The sequence below is a fragment of the Emiliania huxleyi genome, assembly GCF_000372725.1.
Source record: "Emiliania huxleyi CCMP1516 unplaced genomic scaffold EMIHUscaffold_310, whole genome shotgun sequence".
Lineage (NCBI taxonomy): Eukaryota > Haptophyta > Isochrysidales > Noelaerhabdaceae > Emiliania > Emiliania huxleyi.
The window spans coordinates 135,336-154,879 of record NW_005199683.1 but is presented as its reverse complement, the minus strand read 5'-3'; the positions used below and the strand labels follow the sequence as shown (position 1 = coordinate 154,879).

The following is a 19,544-nucleotide window of genomic DNA, read 5'->3' as shown; positions in this document are numbered from 1 at the left end:
TTACCTCCGCCGCCCTCCGAGACACGGCCGGCCGCCCCCGCCGCCCAGGCCGTGCCGAGCGGCGGCCCAGCCGCCCTCTCCGACGGCGCGGGCTGATGCAGGTACCGCCCGGGCGCAGCCTCGTGCGCGCCCCACCGGAACGGCCTCCGCTCCGGGAGGACGAGCTCGATCTCATCGGCGGGCGGTGGCGCTCGGGGCGGGCGCGCGCTGGCGGAGGCGGGCCGCGTGGGCTGCAGCAGCACCTCATGCACGTGCACATGCGGCGGCGCCGAGATGTCGATGAGGTGAAAAGTGACCGCAATGGTAATGCAGGACGCCTCGGCGCCGACGGCGCCGGCGAGCTTGCCCCACTCGAACGGACCGGGCGACTGCACGAACTGTTCGTTCAGACGACCGCCGTCGCTGACGATGCGGAAGCTGATGCCACGAATCTCCGCCGCCAACGGCGAGTCCTTCATCAGCGTCTTGCGCACCTGGCCGTCGGCGCACTGGCGCACGTAGACCACCCAGCGCCGACCCATCCGCTCCTCGCGGACGTCGTGGCCGATGATGAGGTGGAGCACGCCGCCCGGGTGGGCGTCGGGCATGCCCCCACGCGGTCGGCCAAGTGCCAGCTCGACACTCGCGGCCGTTGCGTTTTTTCTGACACACCTGCCTCTGGACCTCCGTTCACGTATCAATCAATCGTTCACGTGCACGAGCTTCTTGAGCCACCCACCCACCCACCCACCTCACGGCCCGGCTGAGGCTTGGAACCACCCACCCACCCCCACAGCCCCACCCACCTCACGGCCCGGCTGATGAGGCGAGAAACCCACCCACACCGACCGACCCCCCACCCCCACCACCCAACCAACCGTCCCGGCCACGGAAGACACAAGCAAGGTAGCAAAGCACCCAGCCTCGCGCGCCTTATACAGCACAGCCAAGGGTTAGGGTTAGGGTTAGGGTTAGGGTTAGGGTTAGGGTCAGAGTACAGAGAGTTCAAGCCGTTGTGCAGCTCCTAAGAACGGGCCGCTTCGGGTCGGAATGGAGGAACCAGCGGTCCGTTGACGCGAGCTCTCGGTGACCATGCTCCGAGTTCTTCCGGTTAGGGTTAGGGTTAGGGTGTGGGGTAGGTTGTTGTCGTCGCGCCGATAAGACAGAGACACGGGCAGCAGACGCGACCCAATCGACGCACCAGAGCATGGTTGGGCGTGTGAGCCGCCATCTTGGACTGTGAGGCGAGCATTTGCCACCGGGAGCTCGCCGCCGCCCCTACACCGCCGCCGCCGCCCTCCCGAGGCCAGATAATAGCCCAAGTCGAAGAGTGCGCGCCGCCCTCGGTATCTGGGTGGCAGGCGGGACTAGAGAGGCACGCCAGAGCACGGCCGGGGGCGCGAGCCGCCATCTACTTGCTTCTTGGACTGTGAGGCGAGTATTTGCCACCGGGAGCTCGCCGCCGCCCCTACACCGCCGCCGCCGCCCTCCCGAGGGCAGATAATAGCCCAAGTCGAAGAGTGCGCCCTGCCCTCGGTATCTGGGTGGCAGGCGGGACTAGAGAGGCGCGCTGGTGCACGGTTGGGGGTGCGAGCCGCCATCTTGGACTGTGAGGCGAGTATTTGCCACCGGGAGCTCGCCGCCGCCCCTACACCGCCGCCGCCGCCCTCCCGAGGGCAGATAATAGCCCAAGAGAAGTCGAATAGAGTGCGCCCCGGCCTCGACATCTCGGTGGCAGAGGCGACCCAAGGGTAGCGACGCACCAGAGCACGGCTGGGCGTGTGAGCAGCCGTGTTGGACTGTGAGGCGAATATTTGTCATCGGGAGCGCGCGACTCTACACCGCCGCCGCCGCCCTCCCGAGGGCAGGAGATAATAACGGCCGCCTCGTCGTCGAGCTCGGCGGAGACGATGGTCGCCTCGCGTTTGAACCCCTCGAGCTGCTGGAGCGGCGTCGCACTCGTCGAGCGTAACAGCAGTCCGCCCTCGGATGACTTGACACTTGTTGAGCGCGCCGTAAGCCGCCCCCGTAAGGCACGCGGCAGCCATCGGGGAGCGCGATCTCGGTCAGCTGGTGCCGTCGTGTGGGTACGGTGCGAGGAACGACATGCTGTGGCAATGACGAGAGGTGTGCCTCGAAGACGTGCGCGAAGAAGGGAGAAGAGAAAACCAGCCTGCGTGACCCCACCCAACCCACCCACCCACCCACCATCCGGGACCTACGATGCGTTCACCCCCCCCCCCCCCCCCCCCACCCACCCACCCACCCACGATCTGGGGCCTACGAAGCGTTTACCCACCCACCCACTTTTTCAAGAACGGCGGTCCAGAGGCACGTGGTCTGAGAAAAAACGCAACGCCGTGGTGGACGACGGAAAAAGAATTTTAAGACGCGTTGGGGATTTACGCAGGAGACTAGGCACACTAGGCATTCCCATCCCTCCCATGGGTTTCCTTTTTCTTTCTTTTAGGACACTAGGCACGGGACTGGCGCGCACTGGCACTAACAGAATTCTAGAGCAGCTGCTCCGCCTCTATATAGCAACCTCGTCAGCCGCGACCCGCGAGAATTGGACGAGAGTAAACTTTCTCTATAGAGTATGAGAGAGATTTTTAGAAGCCAACAAGAAATCAGCTCTCGCAGTGACTTGCACTTGGGCTCGGCCTAGGGCTCGGCAGCTTGTCAACTACCAGCCTTTCTTCTAGAGTATGTGGGATCGGGAGTCGGGTGAGGGTGTCTAGCTGTCTATCTACTATCTATAGACGCTCCTCCCCTCACAGGCCAGCGACCAATCGCTAGCCCTACTTCGACCCTACACTCGCATCATGGCTGGTAACAGTGCAAATGATGAACTAGTTAGTTAGTTAGGAAGGTGAAGAACAGCCAGATGAACTCACCAGCCTAAAAGAAAGAAAGAAAAGACACAAACAAGACGCCCACCCTTGTGCGTCTGCCTCTTCCTATCTCTCTTCGCAGTCCCTCGCCGATTCTCGCTGCAACCTTCATGCAGGCTTGTATTGCACTAGGAATCAACTATGCCTCTATGTGCGGCGAGAATTCTTGTCTTGAGGAGCCTGAGAGAGAGAGAGAGATTTTTGAAAACCAACAAGAAATCACGACTCTCACAGTGATTTGGGCTCGGCAGCTTGTCAGCCCTCAGCCAAAGCTGGGGCCGGTCCCGTAGCCGAGAGAGCCCGCGCCAATGAGTTCGACGCGGTCGGGGGGCCCTGCGGAGAGGCCAGCGAGATGGCGATCGCTATACTTCATGGTGCCCTCGGTGGGGTGGCTGACAAGCCAGAGGTCGATACTCTGGACGACCCATAGGATGCCACGAATGCCTGAAGGAGAGGGAGGCGAGGCCAGAGGCAGGCTCAGCTGCTCTCGGGTGATCCCGCTTTGGTGGCTGAAGGACCCGATGGTCCTGTCACATTCGCGTTCCGAGCCGCGGGGGTAGAAATTTGCGGGAAGGCATCGAGTCAGCACATCCTTGTAGTACAGCGGACCGCCAGGCTTGCCGGCAGCATCCGCAGGGAGGCAGCATATCAGGCGCCAGTCTTCTGGACAGCTTGAGCCTTGACTGCCGCAGCCGCGGTGGCAGAGTCGGCCGCGGTTCGAGCGAGCAGCTCAGCTTTTGGCTGCGGGATCGAATCGCGGAAGGCTCATGCCCTCGCGGAGCGACGCGGGTCGTGCGGCGCGCGTGTGCGAAATGCGACAACAGACGACAGACGACAGACGACTGAGCGCTGAACGACTGAACGACCGTCGCCGCAATCGCCACCGCCGCCATTTTGACGAGCAGCGCGAGCGCGCTCGTCGGCGGCCAGCCGTCGCGGGCCGGGCCGAGCCCGGCCTCGACCGGCCGCGCCGCCGCAGCGGGCCCGGAGGCCCACATGGCGGCCGACCAGCTGACAGGCGCTCTCTTGCTTTTCTTGCTTCTTCTTGGAGCCTGAGCCAGGGGAGGGTTGGGAAGGGGGCGAGGCCGGAGGAGTATGTCGGCCTCTTCGACGGCCCACCCATAAGGGGCCGTCGTCGCTTTGCCTTTTGTTTTTTCCTTTCTAAAAAAAGAAAGAACCGAGCGCATGTGAGGACGGCATGCGTGCTGGTGCCCCAACGCGCTGTTGAGCATCTAGAAGGTTCAAGTGCATGTGGCCGTTTCGCTCGCCTCGCTCGCCGCCTTCGCCGCCACCAGCGCATCCCTCGGGCACGCTCCATCTCCATTTTGTCTCGACAGACCGCGCCGTCATCCTCGGGAGCCTCGCGCTGCTCGTCCTCGCGTATGAGGTGCTCCACCGCGCCCGCCATCCTCCGAGCCGGCCAAGCCTGCTGCGGCGCGTCTCGAGCCTGCTGCGGCGGGAGGGCGCGGGTGCAGTGCCGGCCGCCTACGATCCCCACCCAATGTGGAGCGCGCCTTCCAAGCTGCGGTACGGGTGGACGTTCTTCGCGGCGTTGCTGGTCGGGCTGGTGGCCGTCATCTTTGTCGGCAGCTTTGCGACGGCCCGCGTCGTCTACACCGCCTGCAGCCTCTCCCTGCTCGCCTACCGCGTCTCCTACTACGCCGAGCGCGGCCTCCTCCTCTACTGCGTCGACCTCTGCTACTGGGTCCACCTCGTCGGCCTCGCCGCCCTCTGGCTCGCAGAGCTGCCCGGCGAGTGGGCGCTGGCGGCGCTCGCGTCTGCAGTCGGGCCAGTCGGCGGCGCTGTCTTCATGCTCCAGTCGCCGCTCCTCCTCCACCACCCGGAGGCGAGAGCGCCCCTCCCCTGCCCCTCCCCGCCTCTGCCGCCCGACGCCTCTCCACGCCCGGCCCTGCGCGCTCAGGCGTTCGAGTCCTTCTTCCTGCACGTGGTGCCAACCTGGGTCGCATGCGTGGTGCGCTGGACGCGGATGCCCCGAGATCACCCGAGATTACCCGTCGTTGCCCGAGAGTAGGTCGCATACGTAGTGCGCTGGAGGCTGATGCCGCCGCTTGCGCCGGAGCTGCTCGCGGTGCGCCACACGATCCGGCTCGGCTTCACCTCCGTCTACCTGCCGTGGGCTGCCGCCTACCTCCTCTTTCTGCTTGCCAAGCCGTACACGCCCCTCGCGCAGTACGAGACGCTCTTCGACTGGTACACGAGCTCGGTGGCAGGAGGCGGAGGAGGAGGCGGAGGAGGAGGCGGGTCGGACCCGCCGTCGGGCGCGCGCGCCTTTGTGCGTTACGCGTGGAAGCCGATCGCCTACATCGTGGCGCACGCGCTGCTGTCGCTGGAGGGGTACGCGGCGGCGGCGCTCTGCCTGCGCTGGGAGGCGGTCATGCTCGCCTGGATCGCGATGATCTTTGCGTGCAACATCCTCTACGCCTTCGACTTTTACCGCGCCTCCGCAGACCCCGCGTACCGCCCTGGGAACAAGCTCGTCGCAGGGCTGCGCGATTCCGCCATCTCCTGGGCGGTGATGCTGCCGCTCTGGTACTGCTGCGAGCAGGGCCACCTGTGAACGCTTTGTGTGATGCCTGCTAAAAGTACCTGTGTTAGTGCCAGTGCGCGCCAGTCCCTCCCTTGGGTTGTTCGTTTTTTTCTTTCTTTTTCGGGATGGGAGGACGGCACGCCGCCGCGACGCAGGGATTTTTGAAAAGGAGAGAGGGGTGCGCGGTGATGCGCTAGCCGTCGCCCACCCTTCGCTTGGGGCTTGTGGGCGTCCGCCTCTTCTCCTATCTCTCTTCGCAGTCTCTCGCCGAATCTCGCGCTGCAACCTTCATACCACCTCCCACCTATCTCTTCGTTCGCTTCTCTTGTCGCTTCTTCCTCTGTCGCGTCGCTCTCCTCTGCTCGTCCTGCGACGGCGCCGCCGCCTGCTGCTCCCTTGCTCTCGCTGCTTCTCTCGCCTTTCGTCGCAGCTCTGCCCTCCTTGCGGCATATTTTGGCCCCTCGAGTTTATCGAGCTCTCCTCGAGCAAGGACGACTCTTCTGACGCCCACCGATCATTTGCCGCCAACCAAGTCATATCGTTGCTCAGGTCAACTCTCTCTTCGAACACTTGTACTTCCACAGATGATGTTGGCACTGGGGTTCCCTTCGGGTGTATCGTGACAGCTGCCGACTGGATTACCACAGGTGTATCGCCCTCCTCTGGTTCGTCTTCCTCGGCTTCCTCCCGTTCGTTCGGCTCTACGTTCAGTACGTTCAGCGTGGCTCACCCTCCATGCCGTGAACACAGGCGCTCCCAGTGCCGTGCGAGGTAAAAATTCCACCGATTTTCAAGTGAGTCCTGTAACGGACCATCGGCGCCTGCAGAGCGAGGCGGCATTGTGAAAGAGGCGCTCGGACACACTTGAACGAAACGCATGACCTAGGATTCTTCCATCCAGCCCACTCTTTCCTTTGCCTTTGCACCTGATGCTACAGAGGGCTGGCAGCGAGCTGACGCGGGAGGGAGGCCATCGCACCACCAGGTGGAAGAGAAGCTGCGCTAGTTCTTCACTTCTCTTGGGCCTCTTTCCGGTGGCGCGAGGGCGGAAATTCTCTTTCCAACTAAAATTCTCTTTCCGGTTTGTTACAACTTATCTACGATATCACGTGTATCTAAGAACGAGAAGGGAGCGTGTGGAATGACGCCGTGAACGGCGGCTCGCAGAGGGGCATCGCACGACCACAGGACGTGTCCACCTTTGCCCTGGGGCAAAAGCGAGTCTGAGCCGCCGCGATCATGGACACGCGACGCCGCTGTCCTGCGGGCAGTCCCCCTCAGGCGTCCTCGCCACGCCTCGCGTGCTCACGCTCCCGCTCTCTCGCGAAAAGAAGAAAGACGAGGCGGCGACACACGGCGCCCTGTTTGCCGAGCCGCGGCGGTCCTCGGCTCGCTTCGACGCCGACACCGCTTCGACTGGTGACAGCAGAGGCTCGAGGACCAACCCGGCAGCCCAGCAGCGCTTGTGATGCCGCCCCCAGGAACGGATGCGCAATGAGTCGCGCCTCCCACGCCAACACGCAACCGTCGCCAACCCGATGGCGATGGCGTGCCTTGGCTCGGCTAGCGGCGGGGCAACAGCGCGGCGCGCCGACGGAGCTGCACGGCGCTCGTCTCGCGCCGCCAGCCGACGCATCGCGTCGGCAGCACCACCACGCTCACGCGGCGGATGCCCAGGAGAGAGCCGAATGCGGCCACCGCCTCGCCAGCTGCACACGCTGCCGACGCCGCCTCACGGGCGAGCGGCTCGCAGCGGCTCGGCGGACAGGCCCGGCTCGCCACGCGGCGACAGGGCGGCCTCGCCCTCGTCGCGGCTCCTCTACTCGACGCACGGCGTCGAGCGCGCCACTGCGGCCACGCAGCGGCGCGTCAGGACCGCCGCCCCGACCCTCGCCAGCACGCATCCATCGCCACCCCGATGGCGATGGCGTGCCTCGGCTCGGCTAGCGGCGGAGCGACAGCGCGGCGCACCGACGGAGCGGCACGGCGCTCGTCCCGCGCCGCCAACCGACGCATCGCGTCGGCAGCACCACCGCGCTTACGCGGCGGGTGCCTAAGAGAGAGCCGAATGCGGCCACCGCCTCGCCAGCTGCACACGCTGCCGACGCCGCCTCACGGGCGAGCGGCTCGCAGCGGCTCGGCGGACAGGCCCGGCTCGCTACGCGGCGACAGGGCGGCCTCGCCCTCGTCGCGGCTCCTCTACTCGACGCACGGCGTCGAGCGCGCCACTGCGGCCACGCAGCGGCGCGTCAGGACCGCCGCCCCGCCCGCCGCCCCTCGCCAGCACGCATCCATCGCCACCCCGATGGCGATGGCGTGCCTCGGCTCGGCTAGCGGCGGAGTAACAGCGCGGCGCACCGACGGAGCGGCACGGCGCTCGTCTCGCGCCGCCAGCCGACGCATCGCGTCGGCAGCACCACCGCGCTCACGCGGCGGGTGCCTAAGAGAGAGCCGAATGCGGCCGCCGCCTCGCCAGCTGCACACGCTGCCGACGCCGTCTCACGGGCGGGCGGCTCGCAGCGGCTCGGCGGACAGGCCCGGCTCGCTACGCGGCGACAGGGCGGCCTCGCCCTCGTCGCGGCTCCTCTACTCGACGCACGGCGTCGAGCGCGCCACTGCGGCCACGCAGCGGCGCGTCAGGACTGCCGCCCCGACCCTCGCCAGCACACATCCATCGCCACCCCGATGGCGATGGCGTGCCTCGGCTCGGCTAGCGGCGGAGCAACAGTGCGGCGCACCGACGGAGCGGCACGGCGCTCGTCCCGCGCCGCCAGCCGACGCATCGCGTCGGCAGCACCACCGCGCTCACGCGGCGGGTGCCTAAGAGAGAGCCGAATGCGGCCACCGCCTCGCCAGCTGCACACGCTGCCGACGCCGTCTCACGGGCAAGCGGCTCGCAGCGGCTCGGCGGACAAGCCCGGCTCGCTACGCGGCGACAGGGCGGCCTCGCCCTCGTCGCGGCTCCTCTACTCGACGCACGGCGTCGAGCGCGCCACTGCGGCCACGCAGCGGCGCGTCAGGACCGCCGCCCCGCCCCTCGCCAGCACGCATTCGTCGCCACCCCGATGGCGATGGCGTGCCTTGGCTCGGCTAGCGGCGGAGTAACAGCGCGGCGCACCGACGGAGCGGCACGGCGCTCGTCTCGCGCCGCCAGCCGACGCATCGCGTCGGCAGCACCACCGCGCTCACGCGGCGGATGCCCAGGAGAGAGCCGAATGCGGCCACCGCCTCGCCAGCTGCACACGCTGCCGACGCCGTCTCACGGGCGGGCGGCTCGCAGCGGCTCGGCGGACAGGCCTGGCTCGCCACGCGGCGACGGAGCGGCCTCGCCCTCGTCGCGGCTCCTCTACTCGACGCACGGCGTCGAGCGCGCCACTGCGGCCACGCAGCGGCGCGTCAGGACCGCCGCCCCGACCCTCGCCAGCACACATTCGTCGCCACCCCGATGGCGATGGCGTGCCTCGGCTCGGCTAGCGGCGGAGTAACAGCGCGGCGCACCGACGGAGCGGCACGGCGCTCGTCTCGCGCCGCCAGCCGACGCATCGCGTCGGCAGTACCACCGCGCTCACGCGGCGGATGCGTAGGAGAGAGCCGAATGCAGCCGCCGCCTCGCCAGCTGCACACGCTGCCAGGTGCAGCGGCTCGGCATACCCCATGCGGCCGCCCTTGCGGAGACCATCTAAGGCCCTTGCGCCATCTAAGGCCCTTGCGCCATCTAAGGCCCTACGCCATCTAGTGTAAGGCCCTTGCGCCATCTAATGTAAGGCCCTTGTTCCATCCAGTGTAAGGCCCTTGCGCCATCTAAGGCCCTCGCGCCATCTAATGTAAGGCTCTCGCGCCATCTAAGGCCCTCGCGCCATCTCGTGTAAGGCCCTTGCGCCATCTAATGTAAGGCCCTTGCGCCATCCAAGGCCCTTGCGCCATCTAAGGCCCTTGCGCCATCTAAGGCCCCTGCGCCATCTAGTGCAGGGAAACGGCCCAACGGGTGCGCTCCTGCGGCGCGACAGCGGCCGCGATCCCCACCGCCCCCCGAGGCGGAGCCGGGCGTGGGCACCGACAGAAGCGCTGCAGCTCACTGGCTCGAGCCCGAGGTTCATTCCCTCACAGCGCTCGCGAGCTGCACGCGCACTGACGGAGCGCCCACGCGTGGCGCAGTGCAGGGAAACGGCCCAACGGGTGCGCTCCTGCGGGACACGGCGCGACAGCGACCGCGATCCCCACCGCCCCCCGAGGCGGAGCCGGGCGTGGGCACCGACAGAGGCGCTGCAGCTCACTGGCTCGAGCCCGAGGTTCAATCCCTCACAGCGCTCGCGAGCTGCACGCGCACTGACGGAGCGCCCACGCGTGGCGCAGTGCACGGCGTCGAGCGCGCCACTGCGGCCACGCAGCGGCGCGTCAGGACCGCCGCCCCGCCCGCCGCCCCTCGCCAGCAGACATCCGTCGCCACCCCGATGGCAATGGCATGCCTCGGCTCGGCTAGCGGCGGAGCAACAGCGCGGCGCACCGACGGAGCGGCACGGCGCTCGTCTCGCGCCGCCAGCCGACGCATCGCGTCGGCAGCACCACCGCGCTCACGCGGCGGATGCCCAGGAGAGAGCCGAATGCGGCCACCGCCTCGCCAGCTGCACACGCTGCCGACGCCGTCTCACGGGCAAGCGGCTCGCAGCGGCTCGGCGGACAGGCCTGGCTCGCCACGCGGCGACAGGGCGGCCTCGCCCTCGTCGCGGCTCCTCTACTCGACGCACGGCGTCGAGCGCGCCACTGCGGCCACGCAGCGGCGCGTCAGGACCGCCGCCCCGACCCTCGCCAGCACGCATCCATCGCCACCCCGATGGCGATGGCGTGCCTTGGCTCGGCTAGCGGCGGAGCGACAGCGCGGCGCACCGACGGGGCCGCACGGCCCTCCTCTCGCGCCGCCGGCCGACGCATCGCGTTGAGGGCACATTTGCGGGTGCCTAGGAAGCTAAGCACGACTATTCGCCGCATCGGCACTGCTCCTACCTCGCCAGGCCCCGTGACCGAACGACAACCAAATCATTGCCAAGCTCAACGTCTCTACCTGTGGCGCGGACCCACGCAGTTGCGCGGGCTTCTGCTGTCGCCAAACAGCCAGGCGGCGGGCAGAGCAGGAGCTGCTCTGGATCTCCCTTCCGTCGAGGGGAGGATCGCCCTGTCACAGTTATGCGAGCGACGCCAGCTTGCGAGATGTTCAAACCGAGCATCGGGGGAGTCATTTCTAGCCAAGAGGTCGGGCCGAGGGCGCAAATTGGCAATTTCGTCACGTTTGCGTCACGTGACACTTGGTCCGAAGTCGATCTTGCTTCATGCCACCGGCCGTCAGTCTGGGACTGCGCGCCGATTCTCCGGGCTGCTTTGGTCCAAGGGTCTTCTTCCAATCTACCAAACGGCAGGCGGCATTTCGGGCAACCTCGTACATGCTCGCAAGGGGGTGCAGCCGGGGAACGAGCAGCGCGCCTTCTTGGCAGCCGCTCGGCCCCGACTCCATGTGTGCCATTTGCCGAAGAATTTCAGCCCTATACCAAAAAGCAAGAAGCAATATCGGACGATGGGTTCGCATCCTCTTCACAGCTACCTGGCTACGAACAGGATACTACAGCTTATCTACGATATCACGTGTATCTAAGAACGAGAAGGGAGCGTGTGGAATGACGCCGTGAACGGCGGCTCGCAGAGGGGCATCGCACGACCACAGGACGTGTCCACCTTTGCCCTGGGGCAAAAGCGAGTCTGAGCCGCCGCGATCATGGACACGCGACGCCGCTGTCCTGCGGGCAGTCCCCCTCAGGCGTCCTCGCCACGCCTCGCGTGCTCACGCTCCCGCTCTCTCGCGAGAAGAACCCGCCACCAACCCCTCTCTGCCTCCTGAAGAGTGAGGTCCACACATGCCCAACCACGAGACCTCCACCTACTCCAGTACCTCTGTGTGTGGGGGTGCAGCCGGGGAACGAGCAGCGCGCCTTCTTGGCAGCCGCTCGGCCCCGACTCCATGTGTGCCATTTGCCGAAGAATTTCAGCCCTATACCAAAAAGCAAGAAGCAATATCGGACGATGGGTTCGCATCCTCTTCACAGCTACCTGGCTACGAACAGGATACCGCGGAAGCTCTCGAAAGCTCGCTGCAATCGCAATGCGGCTCGACTCGCTGCCCTCTCGGCGCGCTGCCGTGAGCGCAGCCTTGCTGGCCTCTTGCGCCTCGCTACCGCGCTCGCCGCCTCCAGCCTTTGCTTTCGAGAACCGCCTGCCACCGGACGAGCTGGAGCTCAAGTACAAGCAGCCGCGGACGGCAGGGCCACAGCCGACGGATCTCGGCGTGCGGGCGGGCGGAGCGCTGAAGCCGTGCACCGACGGTAAGCCGCACTGCTTCTCGTCGAGCCCAGAGTCCTTTGACGGGTATGAGGACGCCGCCGACGAGGCAGCTGGCTGGCTCGTGCAGCCCTTCCGATTCGACATGCCGCTGGCCGACGCGGTGGCGGACGTCAAGGAGGCTATCGTGTCTTACCCGCCGGGGCAGCGCGGTATTGACGGAGGCGGCTTCAGGGTGGTCAAGGAGTCGACGTCGGCGCAGGCGGCTTACATCTACGTGCAGTACGAGTCCCGGCGCAAGGGCTTCGTCGACGACATGGAGTTCGCGCTGGCCAACGGCGTCGTCAACGTGCGCACGAGCTCGCGGCTCGGCTACCTGGACATGGGCGTGAACGCGAAGCGCTTCACCTGGTTTGCGGAGCGGCTCGGCGCGCAGAGGGGGTGGAAGACGGTGCCGCTGCGAGCCAAGGGGCACGAAGAGTATTTCGCGCTCAACGGCATCACCGACAAGGATATCATGAGCTCTTGACTCTGACCGGCCATCATTTCTGCGGGAGAAAATCTGTTAGGTCTGTGTGCACGTTTAGTGTAGGTCCAGGCCGTAACGTGTATGTTCCCGGGCATTATAGTCCGCTATATTACAATACCGCCATCTCGGCGGTGGACAGAGAGCGTGCGGACACACACCACGCGCGCCTTATCCGCGCGACACCCCGCGCCCTATCCGCGCTATACTTATCGCTGCGAAATTGCGTGTTATTGTAACTTACGTCCTCCCGACAGCGCGACAGACTCGCCGGGAAACCGCCGAAATTCGCACAATGTCTGGACACACACGCCCGCCACATGACGCCCACCGCCGCCCGCGCGTCGGTCGGCGCACGCCGACGCCGACCATCACCACCGACCAACGGCTCGCACGGCCGTGCGGTGAGCAAAAATTTGGGTCGCTGCGCGCCTGCCGGATGCTCTGCGACGTCTGGACGCTCGCCAGAAACGCCAGGAAGCTTGCCTTCCACCCCTGGGCCCGAGGGCGAACGGCAGTGGTCGGCAGCCTCTGCGACGCTCCGATCGGCTCCTCGACCTCATCGCCTGCGACGAGCCAGCATGGCTCGTCGCTCGACGGCAGCCTGCCCAGTATGCTCTTGGCATTCTGTACAGCCTCGCCAGGCTCTCTGAGACGGCCTGCAGGGCCGGCGCGGACCGCCTGGGATAAACAAAAAGTGATATTGCTTAGACCAGCTTCCGCACCATCTCGATCTCAGCGTCGTCCCGTCGTCTTTGTTGGGCATAGTGGGACTCTGTGAAATTCTCTCGCACGCCAACCGACTGAATGCGGGGTCCGGCGCCGATGCCGATGACGGCCGAGGTCCGCTTTGTCGTCAGCCCAGGTCGCGCATCTTGTGTTCCTGATCTTCAAGAAACAACAATCCGCCTCGTGAAAGACTCAGTCAAACCAGCCCCCCCGGAAGTTGGCCATCACCTCGACGAGGCGCGCAGCCGGCTCCTTGAGAGCCGCAACCAGGTCGCACACTGGTACTCGAGTACGACAATCAAAGAAAGAGCGCAGGTCGTAGACGTAGTTAGTTGTAGAAGTTGGTGCCCTCGTAGCCCGGCATCGCGCCCAGCTTCTCAAAGGTGTCGGCCAGCCCTCCACTGAGGGCGTCGGCCACCGTTTCTTTCTTTTTTTGCACAACAGCGTTGCAAAATTCTTTTTTTGAAGGTAGACGCATCTAGGTCGTACGACCCGCTCAAGTTGACGTGCTCCTCGCGCAGGATTTTGAAAAAAAGAAAGCGCTGGCCTGTGCGCCCCGGCGAACTCGCTCTGAGCCTAGCGCAGCGCGAACCCGCGCACACAAAAGCTAACAAAAACCTCTCTCAAAAGCTTTTCGCTGCAACCCGGCCGGGCAAAACTGAAAAAAAGTTATTGTGAAGAGACGCTATTGTGCGTCTTGGGGCCGGGGTTGTAAAATTGTGTGAAGAGACGCTGCTGTCTATCCCTTTCTCGACTGTCTGAGCGTGTGCGTCTTGAGCCGGCTATTTGTTTTTGTGAAGAGACGCTGTGGATAGCTGGTTTTCTGTTGAGAATCGCCGTACCTCATGGCGTCGACGATCGCCCCTCCCCCTCCGCCCTCGGCGCCGTACTGCTGGGACCTGCCTCTCCCGGAACTGAACCACCTCCACTATCCAAACACCGTCAACTGGACCGTCCCTGCCGATTGCAAGCTGCTCGACGGCTCGACCACCCCCGCCTGCTACCGCGATTGCGACTACTTCGCCGGGTTCGACCAAACGGACCTCGCCCTGCAGGACGCGGAGACGCACGCGCGGCGCTTCCGACCGCCCCACCACAGCCCCAAGTGCGATGAGCCCCTCGCGTGGATGGACGGCACGAACGCATCCACGCAGTGTTGCGCCTGCGGCGGCGGCACGCTGACAGCCCCCTCGCCGTCGCCGCCGTCGCCGCCCTCGACGCCGCCGCCGCCGTTGCCGCCGTCGCCGCCGCCGCCGCCGAGCATTCCCAAGAGTATCTCGTTGCCCCCCGCGCCGCCGCCGTCCCCCTCGCCCCCATATCCGGTGCCGGATTTTCGTCCTGAGGACCAATCAATTGGAGGAGGCGGCGGCTGCAGCCTCGAGTGCGTCGTGGGCATCGCGGCCGCCATCGCGATCTGCGTCACGCTCTCCTGCCTGCTCGGCATGTACCTGTACCTCCGCAACCGCTCCAAGCCCCCCGGGGACATCGAGGCGGACGACCAGTTTGACACCTTCGGCAACGGCAACGGCTTCGAGCCCTCGCTCAAGACGCCGCGACCCTCGGGTGCCGGGGCCCCCGCGTACGTGTTTGAGCCCTCGCTCAAGACGCCGCGACCTTCGGGTGCCGGGGCCCCCGCGTACGTGTTTGAGCCCTCGCTCAAGACGCCGCGACCCTCGGGGGCCGGGGCCCCCGCGTACGTGTTTGAGCCATCGCTCAAGACGCCGCGACCTTCGGGGGCGCTGCAGCCCGAAGAGCACAGCGCCGCGGCACGATTCGAGCCGTCGCTGACGACGACGCGCAACGCGATCCCTCTCTCCGCGAGTCCCCAGTCGAACCAACCTATCACATCGAGCCCGTCGGTGCGCATCATCACCGCGCAGCCACCCCACCCCCTACCCATTTCCCCCTGTCCCTCCCCCCCACACCTCGCCGCCCCCGCGCTGCAGGACCGAGTGTCTGAGGTGGACGCGCACAAAGAGCTGGGCATGCTGGACAAGTGCGCCACAGAGCCACAGAGCAACGTCCCCTAGACCCCCCCACCCCCCCACCCCCCCCCACCCCAGCCACCCGCCCACCAACCACCACCACCACCACCACCACCACCACCACCACCAGGCACCACACCCCCCCCCCCCCCCCCTCGCCCTCCTCTTCACAGGCTGCAGCGGCAGCGCTCCGATCAGATCGACAAGCAGCCGTCGTGGGAGCGCCGGCAAAAGATTGCCAAGTCTCCCAGGCCCTCCCCTCAAGGCTCGAGGAGCCCCTCGACTGGCTCCAAGGCACCCTCCGCGGACGAGCCTTCCGGAGGAACCCTTGGGTTTTCGGCAAGCGGCGCCCCTCCAGGCTACCCATTTCCGAGCCACGGGAGCTGGGAGGCGAGCGTCGAGTCGAAGCAATGGACAACGCCACTGTCTCCTCCCATGAACTGACCTCGCCCGTCGGAAGCCCGTGGGTCTGAAAGACCCTTCGTCTGACGAGCCCCCGACTCAGACGGAGAGGCCGAGGCTGCTGAGTTCCACACTCATGCGGCCCGACCGACGGTGCCAGAAAAACCGAGGATGAAACGGGTCCGCGGGGATTGGGCCAGGGGGCTTACAGGACACGCACCCGAGACCAAATCGGGGTTGACCGAGAGGTGCGCTGCGATCGCACCAGAGATGAGGAGGATGGAGGAGACCGTCGTCGACTCGTCTATGGCGTAGACCGGTTTCTTCCACTGCAGCTGCGGGGGCGGGGGGGGGGGAATGAAGAGGGTGAGGGTGATGTGGGGAAGGGGTCGGGGAGAGTTCATTAGTTGCTCACCTGAGTGGCGAGAGTTTGTGCAGGGTTCTTTGTGCATTGTGGGTGTGGTCGTTGCCTGCGAGAGGTAGTGTTATCGGAAACGGCTCTCCGGGCTCTGATGCTGTGAGCCCCGGACCCTCCCTTGCGAAGCACACTCGCCGGTGTGGAAGGGGGGAGTCCGGAATCGCCGAGAGCAGCGCGTGGGAACATGGCCTCGCGATGGGAAAACTCTTTTGTCCTACTCACTCTTAGCCTTGAAGATGCCTCAACAACAAGCCTGCATATGTGCCGGGCAGAAGCAGTCCGGCGGCCTCGAGGGTACGAAGGTCGGGGGATTCGTCCACCTCACGAAGGCTCCATGTCGGAAGTGGGCCAGGCTTGAGGAGGCCTCCCGCCCGCCTCTCCCGCCAGCCAAAACGCCAACGGCCTCGTGTGTATGTGTGTTCTTGTCCCTCCGCACGTTGTGCGGTTGGGGCTTGGGCTTGCGTGTCTGAGGACTGTGGACTGAGGCTCACTGTGTGTGTGCGACGAGTGTGTATGTAACTCTGTACACTGTAGAGAGAGGAGGCTGAGTCCACGGTCAGGGTGCCGAGCTATTGTGTAAACGCTCCGTAGAGAGCCACCAGACAGAGAGTGGCTCAGCCGACAGTCCCAGGCCCCGGCGGGCCCCAGGTCCCAACTCCAGAGACCGCCTAAGCACCTAAGCGGCCTAAGCGGGGGGGCGCTTAGGGTGCTTAGGTGCTTAGGTCGCCCTCGCGAGCGTAGCTACGTGCTGACATTATCATACGAGTGATCCTGAGTACCCACATGATGTGCCTGCCTATCGCGAAGCACGGGATTGCGGCCTCACAACGCTCACGATCCGGTCGAGCCCTCGAATATCACACGCACGCACGTGGGGTGCCGGGACGGCTCCAACATGTCTCCAACATGTACATGTACATGTCCATGTCAGCGTCGCATGCATCCGCCAGCGCTGCGAACTCCTTGTCCATCCGATTTTTGTACGCGTGCATCGCTGACTTGACCTCCTCCGCATCTACATGGTCCAAGAGATCGCCATCAAAAACCCAAGCTACGGAGTGGAAGCCGCGGTCGTCGGGACCACTGCCAAACCTGCCAGAGACAAGGTACTCCAAGCCCAGCCGCGCAACACGCCGCCGACGCCGCGTCGCCAGTGGCTGAACCACCCACGGGATTCATCGCCTCTGGGTAGCGAGTGGTCTGTACGGCTGCGGTCAATGGAGATAGCTCGTCGATCCTGCTCCTTGACCTCCTCCCCCTGGTACGTCTCTCGCGAGTAGCCCGCAAAGTGCTCCCAATTGGGCGGGTTCTCCCCCCCTTGTGCTACTCGCGGGTGATCGGCCACCACAGTGCGCTGCCGCTTCTCGTTGGGTGACAGCGGCAGTGCCCCTCTCATTCTCTCGAGCCGCTGCTGGGCTCGGTTCAACTGCCGCTCAGCTGCGCGCACATGGGCTTCGGCCAGCTGACGGTCCATCAGCAGCGCCATTGTTGCCGCCCCAGAAGCTTTGGCGCGTTGGCCTTGAAGCCAATCGAGCGCCAGCACCATAGTGATAGCACTCGGATCGGGCTGCTCGTCGATCCAGGCGGCCAGTAGTTCCAGCTCCTCGGGAGTTGCTGCCTGCTGTGGGGGCGGCTGCTCTGGCAGAGTCGCCTCGATACCGGCCTCCGTCAGCTGCTCATTAATTTTTCGCCTCCTGCGCGGCGGCGATGAGGTTCGGCCGATCGCCCTTCGGCCCAGTGACGGCGAACCGCTTTTGCTTGCGTTTTCTCTCTGGAATATTCAACGTCACGAGCACGCCAAAGTCGTTGGGCTTCTCCGCCCTGCCGACCGGCTTCTCATTGACGTGAGTATGCGGCATGCTCCGCAGCTCAGCAAGTTACGACAGGAACGCGTCGGTCGCCATCTGATCTTTGGGTGCCACAGCAGGTGCGGGCGACGACGTGCTGGCCATCGCGGTGCCGGCTTAGAAGGCTGCGAGCGCGGAACGCCAAATTTGAGCGTTTCGAGCGGCTGTTCATGGCGCAAGGGGTACGCAAGAAAACTAACTTTTGAGCGTCGAAGTTACTTCGAAAAGTAAGCTGTTACTTCGAGAGAGCTCGCGGAGAGCTTTTACATGGTGTGTTTAACGTTGTGTGGCTCCCAGGGGTTGCCCGTTTACACGGTGGGGGCCCGGGGCTGGCACCCTGACCGTGGACTCAGCCAGGACTCGGTTTGGGGAGGGCGCGAGTGGGAGAACTTTTCGGCGGTCGTGGAGGGTCGTGGAGGTCGTGGTCTGGCGAGTCATGCTCGTGCGGACAGCATCGATGCCGTCGCCGGACGCGGCGGCGAGGCACACGCGACACGGGCGCCGGCGAGCGGCGTGGCGCGTCGGCAGGCCCACCACCGACCACGAACGGATGCGCGACGAGCGCGCTCGGGAAGCGGCCGCGGGCGATGCGGAGCTTCCGCCGGAGGACGACGCGGTCGAGATGGCGAGCGTCGTCCACGTGCTGGACAGCGTGGCGGAGGTGGGCCCGAACTACACCCTGCTGCTGCGCAGCAGCTATGGGACAAAAGCGTCGAAAATGTCCCAAAAAGCGTGTCATCGCGGGTTTTGCAGCTCCGCAGCCTGCGCGCGCTGCCGGGACGCACCGCTTGCTGGATCTGTGCACTCCCTGGGACCCAGGGAGTGCACAGATCCAACAGGAGTGAGTAGACTCGACGCCGTACATGTACTCGAGATGGAGCTGCAGAAAGTACGCCGCCGAGCGTGCCACGAGCGTGCCACCGAAGGCGTCCCGGCGGCGGTGATGGAGTGTGAGACCTGAGGCTGCGGAGGTGACGCCTGAGGTACCGGCCCGTGCACAGCCAGCGACCGCCACGGGCTCAGACGAGACTTGTCGACTCGTTCCGGCTCAGCTTCACCGTGGTCATCGGGCGTCTGTCGACGTCAGGACCACCCATACAGCTCGCGGGTTTGAGGTCGCAAGAGCCAAGATGGTGGCGTTTGGACATCCCAACCATCACACAAGACAGCCTGTAGGTGGTGGCGGGACGGCGCAGTGTTTGTGGCACTCGGCAGTAGGCACCCGCGGCACGGCCCCGCTGAGCGCTGTCGGCTCTCGCAGGCTGCGGAACCGGCCCCAGAGGGGGACGGTCCGGGCGAGTGTGGCAGCTCCTGCGCTAGTATGGGCACCCTCTATCATAGCACTACTGATCCTGGTCATTGGAGCTGCCAGGGATAGCGTCAGGAGCCGGTAGGAGTCAAAACCCCTCTCATATTTGAGAGAGACATCGTGTCCCCTGTGTCCCATATTGCATAAATACTCTCGCACAACGAGCCTCAGCCTCACAGCTCACGCACCCACAAGGATCAAGGTCAACCCGACCCCCGGCGCCGGTGTCCGGTGTGCGGTGAGCGGTACTGTACGTCGGTGTACGTGGAACGTGCCCCTGTCCTCGAGACTCCGACGCGCGTGTCCCCGAGCGAACGACTCTGGGCAGTGATCTCCTCCGGACTGACACTACTTCTCTCCCGCTCGCCTCGGCGCGGCACGGAGGCCGCCATCGTCGTCGTGCGGGCTCGCCGAGCCGATGGACGATGCGGCTGTGGAGGGCGGCAGCGGTGCGGCGGCGGCGGCGGTGAGTGTGGCGGTGGCCGCGTCGAGCGATACCGCGGACGAGGCGCGCGAGGCGTCTCTCGAGGCGTCTCTCTGCGTCCCTCTCGCTCCTCGCCTCGCCTCCTCCTCCCTCCCATCC

At 65.4% G+C, this 19,544-nt stretch overlaps 8 protein-coding genes across 8 annotated transcripts in view; 4 read left to right on the top strand and 4 right to left on the bottom strand.

Annotated features, from left to right (window-relative positions):
* Nucleotides 1-242: 242 nt before the first annotated feature.
* On the bottom strand, nucleotides 243-587 carry EMIHUDRAFT_240540 (hypothetical protein; the record flags this gene model as incomplete). Its single annotated transcript, XM_005774483.1, has 1 exon — nucleotides 243-587. A coding segment is annotated over one exon (345 nt), but the record flags the coding sequence as incomplete, so codon positions are not given.
* Nucleotides 588-3,059: 2,472 nt separating this feature from the next.
* Nucleotides 3,060-3,884, bottom strand: EMIHUDRAFT_368457 (hypothetical protein; the record flags this gene model as incomplete). Its single annotated transcript, XM_005774482.1, is given in 2 exon segments — nucleotides 3,060-3,435; nucleotides 3,450-3,884. Coding segments are annotated over 2 exon segments (442 nt in total), but the record flags the coding sequence as incomplete, so codon positions are not given.
* Nucleotides 3,885-4,374: 490 nt separating this feature from the next.
* EMIHUDRAFT_116847 (hypothetical protein) lies at nucleotides 4,375-5,451 on the top strand (the record flags this gene model as incomplete). The annotated part of the gene is made up of 2 exons (XM_005774481.1): nucleotides 4,375-4,845; nucleotides 4,906-5,451. 2 exons carry the CDS (start codon nucleotides 4,375-4,377, stop codon nucleotides 5,449-5,451), a joined length of 1,017 nt encoding a protein of 338 aa, XP_005774538.1.
* A 2,038-nt stretch (nucleotides 5,452-7,489) lies between these two features.
* EMIHUDRAFT_240537 (hypothetical protein) lies at nucleotides 7,490-8,526 on the top strand (the record flags this gene model as incomplete). Its single annotated transcript, XM_005774480.1, has 2 exons — nucleotides 7,490-7,669; nucleotides 7,816-8,526. 2 exons carry the CDS (start codon nucleotides 7,490-7,492, stop codon nucleotides 8,524-8,526), a joined length of 891 nt encoding a protein of 296 aa, XP_005774537.1.
* A 241-nt stretch (nucleotides 8,527-8,767) lies between these two features.
* Nucleotides 8,768-10,350, bottom strand: EMIHUDRAFT_240536 (hypothetical protein; the record flags this gene model as incomplete). Its single annotated transcript, XM_005774479.1, has 6 exons — nucleotides 8,768-8,837; nucleotides 8,920-9,108; nucleotides 9,551-9,605; nucleotides 9,749-9,795; nucleotides 9,926-10,138; nucleotides 10,211-10,350. 6 exons carry the CDS (start codon nucleotides 10,348-10,350, stop codon nucleotides 8,768-8,770), a joined length of 714 nt encoding a protein of 237 aa, XP_005774536.1.
* A 1,219-nt stretch (nucleotides 10,351-11,569) lies between these two features.
* Nucleotides 11,570-12,274, top strand: EMIHUDRAFT_240534 (hypothetical protein; the record flags this gene model as incomplete). Its single annotated transcript, XM_005774478.1, has 1 exon — nucleotides 11,570-12,274. The coding sequence occupies one exon, from the start codon at nucleotides 11,570-11,572 to the stop codon at nucleotides 12,272-12,274; it is 705 nt and encodes a 234-aa protein (XP_005774535.1).
* A 1,571-nt stretch (nucleotides 12,275-13,845) lies between these two features.
* EMIHUDRAFT_458211 (hypothetical protein) lies at nucleotides 13,846-16,339 on the top strand (the record flags this gene model as incomplete). Its single annotated transcript, XM_005774477.1, has 5 exons — nucleotides 13,846-14,155; nucleotides 14,363-14,859; nucleotides 14,947-14,996; nucleotides 15,159-15,575; nucleotides 16,145-16,339. The coding sequence occupies 4 exons, from the start codon at nucleotides 13,846-13,848 to the stop codon at nucleotides 15,427-15,429; spliced, it is 1,128 nt and encodes a 375-aa protein (XP_005774534.1). The 3' UTR covers nucleotides 15,430-15,575; nucleotides 16,145-16,339.
* Nucleotides 16,340-19,086: 2,747 nt separating this feature from the next.
* The window catches only part of EMIHUDRAFT_444317 (hypothetical protein), a gene marked incomplete at its 3' end in the record, with an annotated part of 1,402 nt that continues 944 nt past the window's right edge, over nucleotides 19,087-19,544 (bottom strand). The window contains exon 3 of the mRNA XM_005774476.1: nucleotides 19,087-19,451. Within this exon, the coding sequence (XP_005774533.1) occupies nucleotides 19,089-19,451 (363 nt within the window). The remainder of the gene's footprint in view (nucleotides 19,452-19,544) is intronic.